The sequence below is a fragment of the Gallus gallus genome, chromosome 1 (assembly GCF_016699485.2).
Source record: "Gallus gallus isolate bGalGal1 chromosome 1, bGalGal1.mat.broiler.GRCg7b, whole genome shotgun sequence".
Taxonomy (NCBI): Eukaryota; Metazoa; Chordata; class Aves; order Galliformes; family Phasianidae; genus Gallus; species Gallus gallus.
In genome coordinates this window covers 67,920,121-67,936,193 of record NC_052532.1, presented here as the reverse complement: position 1 = coordinate 67,936,193, position 16,073 = coordinate 67,920,121, and the positions used below count along the sequence as shown (strand labels likewise).

Genomic DNA, 16,073 nt, shown 5'->3' with positions numbered 1-16,073 from the left:
GGAAGGTGACCGATGTCATCTACCTGGACTTTGTGCAAGGTGTTCCCCACCATGTCCTTATATCTAAATTGGAGTGATACGGATTGGAGGGGTGGAATACTTGGTGGATAAGGTTGGAAGGCCATAGACAGAGGGTTGTGGTGAATGGCACTATGTCCAGGTGGAGGCCATTGATGAGCAGTGTCATACGGGGATCTGTCTTTGGACCGATGCTCTTCAATGTCTTAATGACATTGATGACGGGCTTGAGTGCACCTTCAGCAAGTTTGCTGATGACAACAAGCTGAGTGGTGCAGTTGACACAGTGGAAGGAAGGGATGCCATTCAGAGGGACCTCAACAGACTTGAAAGGTGGGCCCAGGTGAACCTAATGAGGTACAACATAGCAAAGTGCAAGAGTTTTGCACTTGAAGTAATGCTAGATATGTATACAGACTGGGAGAAAAGCTCCTTGGGAGTAGCCCTGCAGAGAAGGACCTGGAAATCCTACTGGATGAAAAACTGAACATGAGCCAGCAGTGTGCACTTGCAGCTCAGAAGGCCAGTGGTATCCTGGGCTGCATCAGAAGAGGGATGGCCAGCAGTGACAGGGAGGTGATTGTTCCTCTCTACTCTGCCCTTGTGAGGGCCAATCTGGAGTACTGCAACCATGTCTGGAGCCCCCAATACAGGAAAGATGTAGAGAGGGTCCAGATGGCCACCAAGATGATCAGAGGTCTGGAGCACCTCCCCCTATGAAGACAGGCCAAGGGAACTGGGCTTGTTCAGCCTGGAGAAGAGAAGGCTGCGAGCAGACCTCATTGCAGCCTTCCAAGGGGTTATAAACAGGAGGAGAATCAACTTCATACAAGGTAGACTGTGACAGGACAAGGGGGAATGGTTTTAAGCTCAAGGAGGGAAGGTTTAGATTGGATGTGAGGGGGAAATTCTTTAGAGAGACAGTGGTGAGGTGCTGGCCCAGGCTGCCCAGAGAGGCTGTAGATTCTCTGTCCCTGGAGGCGTTCAAGGCCAGGTTGGATGACGCCCTGGGCAACCTGGTCTAGTATTAGATCTGGAGGTTGGTGGTCCTGCCTGTGCCAGGGGGGTTGGAACTTTGATGGTCTTTGGGGTCCTTTCCAACCCAAGCCATTTCTTAATTCTGTGATAGTCTTTTAGCATGGTAGACATACCTTTGAATCCTTCACCTCTTTTTAGTTTTGTTGAAAATACCATGAGTCATCACTGATTATTTTAAGTCTTCATTATGTCCTTGAGCAGCTGAGTAGAAAAATTTATCTGTGCGGGGATTTCTTTTATGCTACAATGATGCAGTGTTTAATCGTTCCTCAAAAGTAAAAGAATCTTAGAATGTTTGGAGTTCTTGAAGGACCAGCCACGTCAGTCTTGTATCCAATACACAGATGAGGTAGAGCACACAAGCTTTCCTTGCACTGTGTTTTTCATGTGGTGTTTCTTCTGCCAGGTGACTGCCTCACTGACTCACTGCAAAGGCATCTTCTTTTTCATCTTTTGAACCAATTAATTGTGAAATGTTGCCTGCAAAGTAAATCTGCTGCTGTAGAGGGGGATGTGGAAGTGGACCTACACCAGCATAATTTGAAGGCTGAGGAGTAGGGAAATAGAAGAGGCATACTTGAATCTTTTCAGCTGAAGGAAGAAGCTGAGCCTGCAGCCTGTTTTGCTTTTCACTGCTGGGATAAAAGGGTTCCAGCTCTTTCTCTGTCATCTGGGTTTTAAAGAAGACACAACCATCTGTATGTTTTCTGCCAGCCCTCAACTATAAATGTGTGATAGGGCTTCTTGTGCATGTTCTCTGCCTGGTTTACAAGTCCCGATCACAGTTGCTTAGGCAACTGTCAATTTTAGGAAGAAGAAACAGAGAAGGATTTTCTGTGGTGCAGTAGTGGGCATAGCCACCTAGATGTTTTCAAAGTCCATCTTTTTGTCTTAAGTGACTCAAAAATATGAAAGAATTTTGGCAACTGAGATCATAAATATTGCCAGAAGTCACTAGGGCTTTTGTTCCCAAGCTGTGCTTGGACTGCCTTCTTTGCTCATTTATGGGCTGCTAGAAGTCACTAGGGCTTTTGTTCCCAAGCTGTGTTTGGACGGCCTTCCTTGCTCATTTATGGGCTGCTTCGTGAGATTCCAGCCAAATTGTCTGGTGAAACATTGCTTTGATTTCTGGTAAAATTTAGCCTTACATTGAGTCGATTAATATTCTTGGTGTGTGCTTTTCCCACATCTAAATTCTGGATTTTTTTTTTTTATTTTTATTTTTACATGAGACCTTTCTCTGATTTAAAGGCCTTTTCAAAAAACAACAAAAAAAGGCTTATCCAGCTCTTGAAGTCTAGGAGATTGTAACGTATAGTGCATCAAAATGCAGCGTTCTGTTACAGCTCCCATTAAATCCAAAATTGGTGTATTTTATGCTGCAAAGTAGTCCATTATTTCCAATCACAGAAATGTACAGCACCTAGAAGAACACCATAAACATTGGGCAAATGTCAAGAGCAGCTGGAAATGTGGCATTTCTTAGTGCCTTAGTATTAAAAGGCTGTCTTCGGATAGCTACATTTCCTCCATTTGTCTGCATTTTCATGAGAGTGCTCATCCTAAGCAGTTCCAAACTGAGTTTTATTATTCGGATTTCTCTTGGAATTGAGTCTGGTACGTATTTACATTTCTTTTAAAGAAGCTGGACAGTTCTGCTGTGGAGTTCTTGGTGCAATTCGATATACCTCCTTTGACTTATTTCTGTCTCTCTTAATGGATGCCAAAAAGCAATGCAATTCAAAGCTTGCTTTCTTGCTTCCATCTCGAGTGATTTTTTTCCTGATAAACGCTTTTTTTTCTCTTTTTCAGTTTTATTTTTTAATTACCTTCCAGCAACTAAGTTTTTAATTAAATTTCATAAGGCGTGACACAGGTAATATGGTTAAAACAATGAGAGAAAGTTTGGGGATTTTTTTTTTCCAGGCTGAGGCTGTAAACAATCTGAAAAACATACAAAAAAAAATCCTCAGTTTTAGAATGGCAGTGTCTCTGCTTATATAAAGCCAGCAGTCAGACCACTTGAGAGGCTCTGCAGTCACTGAGGGAGAAGGGAAGACACGGATGCTGGCACACTATTATTATTCTGCTGCTGCACACAGGTCTGAATCAGCTCTGAAAACGCATACATTGTTTCTTACAGAATGTCTCTGGCTCCTAACAACAGAATTGCAACGTGATGTCTCTGCTAAAAATGCGATGACTCACAAATGAGTCAACAGCAAAGGTGTTATAGGAGGCTAACTGCTGTGCTGTCTGCCAGGGCTTCCTCGCATGCAGAAACAAGGGTGGCCATTAATTTACTTGGCTTTCTTTTCATATAGAATTTTTAAAATCATCTAATATATGGAGTTCTTCTTGTATTACTACTATGAGTAAATTCTGGTTTCTAAGAGCCTCCTAAACTGGGTTAACATATTGAGATACCACATTGTACTGGCTTTGGCAGGCATTTTCAGAACTCTGGCTGTTTTTAAATTTAATTTCTGCTGAAATCTGTAGTGCAGCTTAATGTATTCATTCGGGAGTAGAGCATTATCCTTGTCTGTCTCTGTGCCACAAGAGGTGTCCTCACCAGTCGGAATTGTAGATTGGATTTACATTCTAGAAGGAAAGGTATTCCAGGTCTGGCTTTTTTTTTTTAATGAGTTTTCTTTTTTCTCCCTAAGAGTTTTTATTTATTTATTTATTGCAAGTAGGCCCCTTTCAAAACAAAACTCCTTGTAAATCTCCTGAATTTCAGGTATGATACCCAATAGAGATGAAGAATATAAGGACACGGAGTAGTTCACAATTGCTAGCAAATTATATGAAGATCTGTGAAGAAGAGTCATCTCCTGGGCTACAAGTCCCAAGAAAGATGAATCTAATTATCTCCAATTGCAATACAGATGTTGTCACTAATTACAGTGTATCTGCCCTTCAAATTACAAACACTGTACATCTTCATTGGATTTACATATATGTTAAACTTCTTTTTAAATTGTTGTGATTCACTGCAAGCCAGTGGTGGAAGCCCAGGAGTTACGTTATTTGCTGTTAGCATGGATCTTCAACAGAAGGGCTGATCTTTTCACTGTGACTCCTGTTTTGAACTTTCAGCCTTTACTTTCCTACATGAGTTTGTTCTGGAAGAATGCCGTGGCCATTGGCTGTATAGACTCATAGAATCATTTGAGTTGGAAAGGACCTTTAAAGATCTAGTCCAACTCCCCTGCGATGAACAGGGACATCTACAGCCACATCAGGTTTCTCCAGCCTGACCTTGAATGTCTCCAGGAGCAAGGGACTCACCACCTCTCTGGGAAACCTGTTCCAGTGCCTCACTACCCTTATTGTAAAAAGCTTCTTCCTAACATCCAATCTAAATCTCCCCTCTTTTAGTTTGAAGCAGTTTCCCCTTTTCCTATTACAACAGACCCTGCTAACGAGTCTGTCCCCTTCTTTCTTACATCCCTCCTTTAGATACTGAAAGGCTCCTCCTAGGTCTCTCCAGCGCCTACTCTTCTCCATGCTGAACAGCCCCAGCTCTCTCAGCCTGTCCTCATAGGGGAGGCATCAAAACTATTTTCTTCTTAGTGAATTTACCATTTGCTTGAATTACTTTACCCATAGTTCTTGCACTTTTTTTTTCTCACTATTCCCAGTATGTAATTCACCTGCTTTTTCTGAAAGAAGCCTTCACAGAATCATAGAATCACAGAATGGCTTGGGTTGGTAGGAACCCCAAGGATCATCAAGCTCCAATCTCCCTGCAGCAGGCAGGACCGCCAACCTCCATATCTAATACTAGACCAGTCTTGGGAGTTGTTTCTCTGGCTGCTACCAACCCTATCACAGCCACCTCTGAAACTCTTCATTTGCTTCTCTTCTTCATGCTGTTTTGAGTTGAATTTTCTTCTCTCTATATTTGAATCCCTTTATCTGTCTATCCCTCCCTCCCTTTACCTGTCTGTTCCTTCCCTCTCTCAATTTTTTGCTGGCTACATCTGCCTCTATGCCTGTTACTTACCTGTGCAAATGTCATTGTTTTATTCTACTTAGGAATGCTGTGTTTTTTATGTACTGATCATACTGCCTGATTAATGTGAAGCAGTCTAATACTTTCTCCTTCTTTCAACTTCCTCATATGAACTCATCAGCATGTTTAATAATGGCTAGATTAAGTGCAGATTCTGATGACTGCTTATTAAATTTGATTAATCATAAGAAACTTTGTGCAAATGTGTATGTATGTTCTCTCTTGCAGAGTTTTGTGCATGCAGTCAGGTGTAAATTCAAGCATAAATATTAATTCTGTATTTTTCTGTGTGATGACTGTATCTCCCTATCTGTGTACTCCCTATATGTAAGTTGTTTTCAGAGCTCTCAAGGTCAGGGTCACTTTTTATTATGTTTTTATTCTAAAGAATATTGCATAAAATTCATAATCACGGTTGGGTTGTGAGGCGTGTCTGAGATCATTAAATTAAAGTATGAGAAGGGTTCTGAGGCTTTTGCTGCAGTTCAGTCTGGAACTATTGCACAACTATTGTGCAGGCCAGATTTCCTTCAACTAAGCTTTGCATTGCAGCTAGCAGTATTATAAACACTGTCTTCCCTTCTGATGAGATGGGCTTTTATTTTTGAGACTAGAAACCAGGTCTTGCTTGTGCGCCAGGTCTGATTTGACAGGTGCTAAGCTTGGCTGGTGGGGTGAAGGCCCGATAAACTAACTCTTTTGTTTAGTAGCAATTGCTGGGGAAATGTGTGAGAAAGTGAGGTCAGCCCCAAACTTCAGGAAGAACTTCCCCACAGAACTAGTGGTTAGTATGAACTACTGAAGCACTGGAAACCTGCCTTTCACTTTACCCGTTGTCACAGAAACTTGCACTTGTGCATATGTTCATTTTTAATGACCTATGGAAGATGCTCAGACATTGTGCAATGAGGGAGTATAAAAATACCTCTTAACACAGAGCAGAATATGGTTTCACATTTTGGTGTCTGTTTTTCCTGGAGCCCTAAGGAAAAATTATATGATTATGAAATGTCCCACCTTTTTGTATACCAGCCTTTTCAGTTTGGAAATGATAGCAGAGTGAGTCGGTTCTGGGAAAACGTGATTAGATTTGGATGTAACTTATGGGAAATATGAAAAAAAAGTCTGGATGCTGTTCTAAACTATCTTGTACTCTTCACCCTTTCACTGACCCATTGAATTTTAAACTGGTTTTCAAATTTTCCAGTTTGTTTGGAAAATTCACCTGCTTTTCCAGTTTGAATCTTATCCTGAGTTTGTAAAGGAGAATGCGTATGGAAGTTACAGATATATTTTTTTGCTGTTTTCTCAATCCTCACGTGCAGGTTAAGTTTCCATGTGTGATTTTGTTTAGCATTTTTTTGGGCCTGGAGTATCGAAGGATGTGAGGACTGAATGTGTTCTCAGGCACCAACACAGCTTTTGTAAGTGTCTCTTGAGAGCTAGGTGCCTGTGAGTGAGTGAAATTCCGCAGTTTCAGTGGGCATGCACAGACCTGTGTTGGATCCAACCTCTGCTGCATTAGCAGCCTGTGCTAAGATTTCTACTGCATGCTAGCTGGTGATTTTTGTCTCCTCTTTCCAATGCCGAATAGATCTTAATATTATAATATAATATAATCAATATAATAAAATATGCAAAATATAAGAATATAAGCAGGAGGGGAAACTGCTGTTTACAAGGTTGGATAGTGATAGAACAAGGGGGAAATGGTTTTAAACTGAGACAGGGGAGGTTTAGGTTAGATATTAGGAGGAAGTTTTTCACACAGAGGGTGGTGACGCACTGGAACAGGTTGCCCAAGGAGGTTGTGGATGCCCCATATGTGGAGGCATTCAAGGCCAGGCTGGATGTGACTCTGAGCAGCCTGGTCTGGTGGTTGGTGACCCTGCACATAGCAGGGGGGTGGAAACTTGATGATAATTGTGGTCCTTTCCAACCCAGGCCATTCTATGATTCTATGATAAATAGGGCAGATATTCTGTCTCTTCCTATTTGAAAGGTGTGCTGCTGTGAGTCAGAATATATGGGAATGGAAAAAAATCTAAACTTAAATAAAACAACCGTGGAATTAGGCCAATTGTTCAATTTTTACTCCCCGCCTCCCTTATAAAGATCCAGTTTTCATTAATGCTCTTCTTTTAACTTTGGCCTTTTCCAAGCTAGCACTGTGTAGCTACATCTATTGGGAGTGAAGGGTCTGCAATTGGCACAGGTTTTTGAAGTTGTAGATGTCAAGTAATAATGTATACAGTACTACAGTCTCTCTGTAGCTGGTGACCTGCTGTTGTTATAATGACTGTCTGAGACCCTGTGTGCCTGGGGCAAAGTGCATCCTTTGTTTTATGCACTCCAAAGCCAGTCATGGTACATTCTTAGTAGAATGTACACAAAAAAATAATACAATTTAGATGTATTACTTGTCCACAAGGTAATTTGAGAATTTGTAATGGACCCTGATGCAAGCAAATAACCCTTGTGCCTAACCAGCAGAGAGATGGCGACCTTCCTGCTTCAAAGAAGAAACGCCAGGCAGGGGAGAAGATTATGTATACTTTGGTCTCTGTGCCACATGGAAATGACATCGCGTCTCTCTTTGAACTGGATGCCACCACTCTTCAGAGAGCTGATTGCCTGGTTCCAAGGTAAAAAAAAAAAAAAAAAAAAAAAAAAAAAAAAAAAAAAAAAAAGTTGTGGGATTGACAAGGTTTCTTCCTATCATTATGCCTGTGAGTAAAGCAGAAAAAAATCAAACATAAGCAAGTATTATCCTTCAGTTAAAATTTGAGGAGTGTTCACAGATAAACAAGAGATGTATAAAACATGATACTGCTGCTGTGACTGGATAAAATAATTATAAAGATAAAACAAGTGACGCTTGAAGAGAATCTGTGAAGAGAAAAATAACAGGCTAAATGTTGCACAGATATGTATGAAGGCAGAATTGAGCTATGTGCACTGTTTGAAAGAAATGTGCTGCTAGTAGATCTAACTGAATTGCTCCCAACCAAATAATATGTGCAATGAACTGTGTTTCTGTTTCTTAACACGTCTGTTATTCAAATTAAGTCAGTAATTGGTTCATAGGTTTTACTTGTGAATGTTTAAACTTCAATTGTTACTTTAGCTGGGATTGACTAGATAAGTCACGTGGTGTTGGTTGTGGCTGAAGGGGCGTGAAGACACTTGGGACTAGTAGTAGTTCCGAGGGTGGAGTTGAAAGCTAGATACCTACAAATAGTGATGTATGCAACTTGGAATATTTGCTCTGCAGAGTTTTGCCGGATAATTTTCTTACTTGAATACTCAAGTCCATCAGCATGAAAGGGAGTATGTTAATGAAGACCATAGTGAATATATTTACCGAGTGCAGTTCAGAGTAAAAACTGTAATTGATTTATCATCTCTGCTTTTTAATCATGCCAGAAATTATCAAATGGAAAGAATTTAGATTAATCTCATACCTTCATTTACTTGATTTTCGGTTGAGAACTGATAGTATAAATGCTCACTCTCTGGAAGAAGGTTTTGTGGATCATAATGGTGAAACCGTGAAACTATGATCAGTTTTACATTTGTAATTTTGTTCCGTGACAGGTTGAATGGGCTCATTACTCTATAGAAAAAATGATAAGAAAACAGTTGTTTTTATTCATGACAAGTATTTCAATTCAGATAGGATTTTAAAATACCTTTTAATTTTTTTTTATACTATAATTTACTCCTAGGCTTATGAAAATGTTTAAAAACAGCATTCTGCATAATCCCAAGATGCTGTCCTTGGTACTGCTCTATGCTGGATCAGAAAGAAAAGAGACACAAAGGGAGAGGGTTCTACGGTACCTTCTAGGTCTCCCTTGCCTTTTTGTTACAAGTGGCTGGTGCGACTCACACTCACATCTCATGGCCGTGTGTTAAACCACATCTCACCTTGCCCAGTTTAGCTCAGAAAGAATCCATCTAACCCACTGTTTGCTTTCTTCTCCTTTAGGAACTCCTATGTCCGACTGAGGCATTTATGCACCAACACTTGGGTTACGAGTACTAGCATCCCAATAGACACCAATGAAGAAAGGCCTGTAATGTTAAAGGTAAACACTAATTTCTCAGGGTTGGAATCTCAACATAATTCCTAGAGTTTCCTACTGTGATCTTGACATATAAAATATGCATAATTGGGCAAAGGTGAGTGAATTGGTTACCCTAACTAAACTAAAAACTATTGCAGATCGGGACGTGCCAAACAAAAGAGGACAAGGAGGCTTTTGCCATTGTATCAGTTCCTCTGTCTGAGGTCAGAGACTTGGACTTTGCCAATGATGCGAACAAAGTCTTAGCATCAACTGTTAAAAAGCTGGAGAATGGAACAATAACCCAGAATGAAAGGAGGTTAGTGAGCTTTTTCTTTTTCTTGTTAAATTAGTGTTACTCCTAGCATCACGTAATCATCACAGTAATGCATAAGTGTAATTCATTGTACTGCGTGTTCATGCTGCTAGGGCAGTAGAAGCATGACTTGCAGTGACTGAGAGACTGCCGTGATTGTCCCTTTCCTTTCTTCCTTATAAGAGGCACTGATCTCATCTCTCTGGTGACAGTAGCAGCACCTGAGGGAATGGCATGGAGGTGCATGGAGAGGGTCAGATGGAGGATTAGGAAAAGCCCTGGAACAGGGTCCCAGGACAATGATCATGGCACCATGCTTGTGTTCAAGGAGTGTTTGGACAATGCTTGCAGGTGTAGGGTTTGGATTTTTGGTGGTCCTGTGTGGAGGCAGGTGGTGGACTCGATTATCCCTGTGGGTGCATTTCAGCTGAGGATATTCTGTGATTCTGTGATTTTATTTTTTCCTGTTTACTTTCCTGTTTTACGTTTTCTGTTGTCTTCAGTGTTTACTCTTTATATCCATCCATGCTTCAATTCAAAGAATGTCTGTTTTTTACACCCACCTTTTACACCCACGGTGTTAGTTTTTAACATATTCTGCTGTGCATCATACAGAGCCTTTTGCTGGAAATGTTAATTTTTGGTGACAAAACAATTTATGCTGTTTGTTGAGTCCACAAGTCTTTTGTCAGTGGTAATTAGCACAGTTGGTTTAGTATCAGGTGAAGGATTTATCTTAACAGGCAGATCTGTAATAGCCAAGGTATTAGTACGCAACCTTGGAAAGTCATTTCATTCATTGTTTAGTTGAATCAGATGGAGATACAACATAATGAAGGCGTGACATCCCCGTATTAGCCTTGCACTGCTGTGTCACTGCAATCCTGTATTGTCAAGTTCTGATGCTGATGTACTAGTACAACACACATATGAAACAATAGAGAATGGGAGTGGAGCAGAGCTGGCAGATCTTTTAAGGAAGCTTTCAGCAGAAGAGCACAAGAGCTGTCCATCCCCAGGTGCTGGAAGTCAGGAAAGGAAGGCAAGACCAGCATGGCTGAACTGGGACCTGCACATCAAACTGGAGAACAGGAAGAAAATATGCAGACAGTAGAAGTAGAGACAGGTGCTCTGGGAGAAATATAGGGAGGCTGCTAGGCTGTGTAGGGGTTAGGTCAGGAAGGCCAAGGCCCTGCTGGAACTGAACTCAGCAGGGGGTGCAAAGAAGAACAAGAAAAGCTCTGAGCAACCTCATCTAGCAGTAGATGTCCCTATTCATTGCAGGGGATTTGGACTAGATGATCTTTAAAGGCCCCTTCCCCTTCCAACACAGATAATTCTATGATTCTGTGATTTCATGATATTGCTGTTATTTGTTTGTTCCTGTAATTTCCTTAAAAAAAAAAAAAAAATCCCTCACACTTCTTGTTTCCCTGTCTTATTACCTTCCTGCTTGGGTAAGTAGGGATTCCAAGAGCTCGCTCCTTGTTGATCCACCCTACATTTACCTTTCCTGCTTTTTCTGTTAGTGAGGTTCCTTGTTCTGGGGACCTTACCGTTCTCCAACATCCACTACTGGGCTGAGATTTTTAAAAACTCGTTTAGAGGGATTAGTTGAACATCCAAGCCTTCTTCTGCTTAAAGGAAGCCTTCTGTCTGGCTCTCAGAGATGTCTTTGGAAATCTATTGAGCATCTTACTGCCACTTTCATAGCATTCCTCCAGATTTAATTACAGACTAAATATTCGCCAAGCTCAGACAATGCTGCTAAGGGTGGGAGACATGCTGGGTTTTATTTGTGAAAGACTGCCAATTCTTTTAAGGAAATCTGTGGTCATCCACACTTTTATCTGTGTATACCTGGCAAGGTATGTTAGCAGCAAGGTGGCGATGACCTACATTTCTTGAAGATGGAAGGACTTGCCACTGCCTTTGTCCTGTTTTAGTATTTACTTCTGCCAATTTTTTTTTTTTCGTGTAGGAAAGAATGGGTGAAATAAAAGTGGTGTTTTTTCCAGGTCATTTTTCAGTAGTTTCTCGTGTCAGTAGGGAAATAGTGTAATGGCAAAATGTTTTTATTCCTCTAGTGAGTGAACAGTCTTGTTTCTTGGGCCACTGTTACTAACTTACCAGTGGAAATAGTTGCTTGGCCCTGTAAGAGTATCTGTCTACTGTTTCTGGGCCTTGCAATCAGCTGGTAGAGATTTCGGATTTTTAAACACTCTGCGTCTATTCTACATCAGTTTTGCATCCTCCCTTTTTCCCTCTGGTTGCTGTTTAATGTCTTGGAAAGCATCACTGTAGTGGATTCAAACCTGTGCTAATCTGAGACCTGGAAGCCTTAGGTACATGTCAAACTTAGCTTTGCAGTGATTGAAGTTTTGATGTGCTACATAAAGCTTGTTCTAAAATGTGATTTTCTTTCTTAAGAAAGAATCCTTGCTAAGTGTTGAAAGACTGTGTCTAATAAGGATTTTCTATTCATTCTAGATTTGTGACCAAGTTACTAGAAGATCTGATTTTCTTTGTGTCTGATGTGCCTAACAATGGGCAGGAAGTTTTGGATGTGGTCATTACTAAGCCAAACCGGGAACGACAAAAATTAATGCGGGAACAAAATATTTTGGCTCAGGTATATTCTGTATGTCCAAGTATGAATAACTTGATTGTACTTCCAAATAGATTGTAGAAGAGAAGGATTTGATAAAATGTTGTTTTCAGGTAAGTTGGCTTAGGCTATCTTGGGTTGTATCTAACTGGATTGGTTAGATATGAAACACATTAATCAAGACTTACGACACAAGGCCTTGTGTTTGATGTCTGTTAGTCTTATGTAATTCTGATGACTTCTAAGATTTTAAAGACTATATTTACTAGTAAATTGTTGAACAAATTTGAAGCAAGTCTGCTACATGGTCCTGATCCTGCAAGTGTTTTCCTTGAAGGAAATCTTATAATGCCCTTCTGGAACCGTGACTTTGTTTGAGGACTGACTTGCGTGTAAATCAGAATAATATTCTCTTTAAGTATCTTACTGAAATAGTAAATGAATAATAAAGTGAAAAGAATTAAACCAGATAGCAGCCAATATGTGCTTTTTCGTCCTTAATTTATCTAAAATTAAGGCGCTTAACTGGCAATGTGTTAAACTAGGGATAGCAGTGAAGGAAAAGTAGTGTCAATCAAGTTGGTGGGGAAATGCAAAGCTAAACACTTACATTGTAATGTCTGAGGTTATCCTTGTCCCCCTGCCCCTCTCATATTCGCTGATTTGTAGACAGTAAGTGAAGTGATTGAATTCTGACTTGAGTCTATAGATGCTTTGTTCTGACCCTGTCTGAGGAAATTGACAGATATAGGTTAAGGAAAAATCTTGGCTTGATTTTCATACTCAGTGATTTTGATTTTGAACAGATATTCGGGATCCTCAAAGCTCCTTTTAAGGACAAAGGTGAAGGATCAATGCTGAGACTTGAAGACCTAGGTGACCAGAGATATGCCCCATACAAATACATGTTAAGGTTGTGTTACAGAGTTCTCAGACATTCCCAGCAGGACTATAGGAAGAACCAGGTCAGTGGTATTCAAGAACTTTTCCCCTAAATTTTGTTATTATATATCCTGTTTTGTTTTGTTTGATCTTGCACTCTGCACAGGTGTGATCCTCTGGTAATCTTGAGAATGAAAGGACTGGGTTTTGTGTTGGTTAGTAGTAAGTAGAAAGATGCTTACATAGTCTCATGCTGTGAAATAGTGTTTTTGTTTTATAGGCATTTTTATATGACTGGAGTGATTAGCAATGAATGTCGTAGGTTCATTTTCCTGGCAGGCTTCCTTGTATCTTCACAGCCTCTGGCTGAGATGTCCACCACTTTCTTCATAGACTCCAGGGTATCGGTGCGGAAGGCAAAATTCTCTGTGATTCTGTTTTGTAAATATTTGTGTCGTGATAGCAGTGAGTCAAACCAGAGGCTGTTCTATCAGATAGCATGATTTTCTACTTCTGGAGACTCCTGATGAACACGAGATAACTCAGAACATGATATTGAGTGCTTTGTATGTTGCAGCACAGAAAAGAGTCCTTAGTAACTTCTATAGGGATAAAGGAGCTGAAAATAAAGAATTGAACTGTTATGTGTGATGTCTTTGTTTTCTTTCTAGCACTTTTGAGAAAGTTTTGTCTTGGAGGAGAGAGAAAGGAAGAAGAGAACAAGAAAGTTTCTTAAAATTATATAAAATCTTGGTTTTCCTTTTTTAAAAAAATGTTTGCCATTTCTTGAACTTTACATGTATTTTTGTGTATATATTTCTTTGATTCATGAAAGAATAACAAGAGTTCATCAATCCTAATATTCTGTCTTTCTCTTGGAATACATGTTTTAGGTGTTCAGATGTACCTTGTTCAGGCTGGTTCAGTGAGAAAAGTTTTAAGGTTTATTTTGATTGCTAATGGAGCTGGATATTTGTGTGACTGCCTAACAGATCATCACAGGGATTTTCATTTTTTCAGGAATATATTGCTAAGAACTTCTGCGTCATGCAGTCCCAGATTGGTTATGATATTTTGGCAGAAGACACCATCACCGCTTTGCTGCACAACAACAGAAAACTGCTAGAGAAACACATCACGGCTAAAGAAATAGAGACCTTTGTTAATTTACTCAGGAGAAATCGAGAACCAAGGTTTGAAGTGGTCCATATAACATTACATTTGTAGCAGTGATGGATCTCCCTGCTCTTTGTTATTATGTTATTGCTTTCTTCCAGCTAATTTTTTTTGACCCCACAGGCACAAAAAAATATCCGTACACCACCGTGCTAGAAGATATCAGGGATACCATACTTGTGGAGAGTTGATATCTGCATTTCAGATCTAAATCTTGGTGAAAAGTGAGGTTTTTGCAGAATGCTCCTGAAAGTTTGGCTTTATTTCAAATTGATTGAGACAACTGAACTGAAATTCTATTTTTTTTTTTAACTCTGCTGCTGCTCTGTGAAAATACCTTTTGTGCTGGTTGTCCTGCTAACAACCTTGGTGAAAACAACGTTGATGTTAGCTTAACTAAGGTTTTATTAATCAGTTTTCCTGCAGGTCCTGATTGCAAGTCAGAGCTGAAAGGATGGTGAGTCAGGCATAGGATGGCAAAGATCCCGGTGAACATGTGCTCTAGACCAGATTTTGTTTCAAATGAAAAATTCTAGCCTTCAACTTAGCTCAGTCAGAATTTTTTTCATCAGCTTTAGGTCAGAGTACAAATGTATTTTTTAATGGAAAATCAATTTAATTTTTTCATTAGATTTTCAGTTGTAAAAGTACCAAAGTAATACAAATATAAGAAATTAAGAAACTGAAGGCCAAATAATGTCCTCAGTAATTGTGAATATTATTTTTCTGTTAGCAGTTCAGGATATTGCTCAGGGCCCTGGTGCTGTACTGCTTCAATTATGCTCTGTATGTCTGCAGCCATTTTACCTTATGCTGTAATCTTATTGCCTCTGCCATGCTAAACTATATTGACTTTGGTCATTACAGAGGTAGCCACATGAGATCAGCTGCCCCTCAGTGCCAAAGGGTTCTTGTGTTTACTGATATCAGTTTTTTTGTGGTGAAGGACATTTTAGTATTGTTACATGTCTAAATTTCATTTTAAAATATACTCTCACTTTTTTAAGGCTGAACTCCAAGTGCAATTAAAGTTTTGAAAAACACACCCTGTCAAGATAGTGCAATCTGACCGATAAATGCTTGATCTTATGGCTTTTGTTTACATGGAGAGTCTCATAGATTTTTTCAGCACTGTTTCTGAGAATAAGAATTGTGACGGTATGCTCCAAAACAGATGGGCTACAAAATTTAACACCTTCCTCCATTTTAGCATTGGAACAAGCGGTAGTGAATGGTTAAGTTTCTTACCTGGATTTCTAAGGAAATTGTATATATGCTCTGTATGTGTGTGCCAGCTTCTGTCTGTTCCCTCACTGGCTCTTGAGCCCATGCCCTCTTTTAGCCACATTTACTAGAGGTGTGAAGGACAATCAATTCCTAAAAATGTCCTAAAAAGAAGAGGGTACATGGAAGGAAGAAGCACTTTTTATATTCCAGTGAGGGAAAGGCTGCTGGTAATACAAACAGAGAGATCCATAAAAGAGGGTCAAGAAGCTGATATTTTATCAGTGTCCCAAGTGCAACAAAAGCTTCTGTGTGAACCTTGTTAAACATCAGAGGACCTAAATTTGACATGCAAATTTATAGGAAACTGTTCACATGTAATAGTTTTAGTTCTGCTTTTCATGGAATGACTGCTTTGAATACAGATCTTGCCAGGTCTCTTCCCACTGATCGTTGGTTGTGTCACTTCAGAGACTCAAAAGAAGGCTTTAAAAGCAGTAGATGTGAACTCCTCCAGTGCAGTGGAGTTCCTCAGAGAGCCCATGGCTGTCTCCAGCACAAGTAGTATCTCCTTGCTGCTTGTGTTAGGGAGTCATCCATTACCTGCATGGGTAAGATGGATAAGAATGTGTCTTCTTGCTTTTGGTTCCTGATTAAGATGAAAGCTTTCAGTTGAGCTCTCCTAGATGACCTTAAGACATCCTTTGGCTGCTTAAGCTC

General features: G+C 40.0%; 1 protein-coding gene across 6 annotated transcripts in view; it reads left to right on the top strand.

Annotated features, from left to right (window-relative positions):
• The window catches only part of ITPR2 (inositol 1,4,5-trisphosphate receptor type 2), a 264,932-nt gene that overhangs the window by 68,104 nt on the left and 180,755 nt on the right, over positions 1 to 16,073 (top strand). For all 6 annotated transcript variants that reach the window (XM_046904326.1, XM_015291441.4, XM_015291434.4 and 3 more), the window contains 6 exons: positions 7,568 to 7,722; positions 9,069 to 9,168; positions 9,306 to 9,466; positions 11,954 to 12,095; positions 12,878 to 13,036; positions 13,974 to 14,146. In XM_046904326.1, the coding sequence (XP_046760282.1) occupies positions 7,568 to 7,722; positions 9,069 to 9,168; positions 9,306 to 9,466; positions 11,954 to 12,095; positions 12,878 to 13,036; positions 13,974 to 14,146 (890 nt within the window). The remainder of the gene's footprint in view (positions 1 to 7,567; positions 7,723 to 9,068; positions 9,169 to 9,305; positions 9,467 to 11,953; positions 12,096 to 12,877; positions 13,037 to 13,973; positions 14,147 to 16,073) is intronic.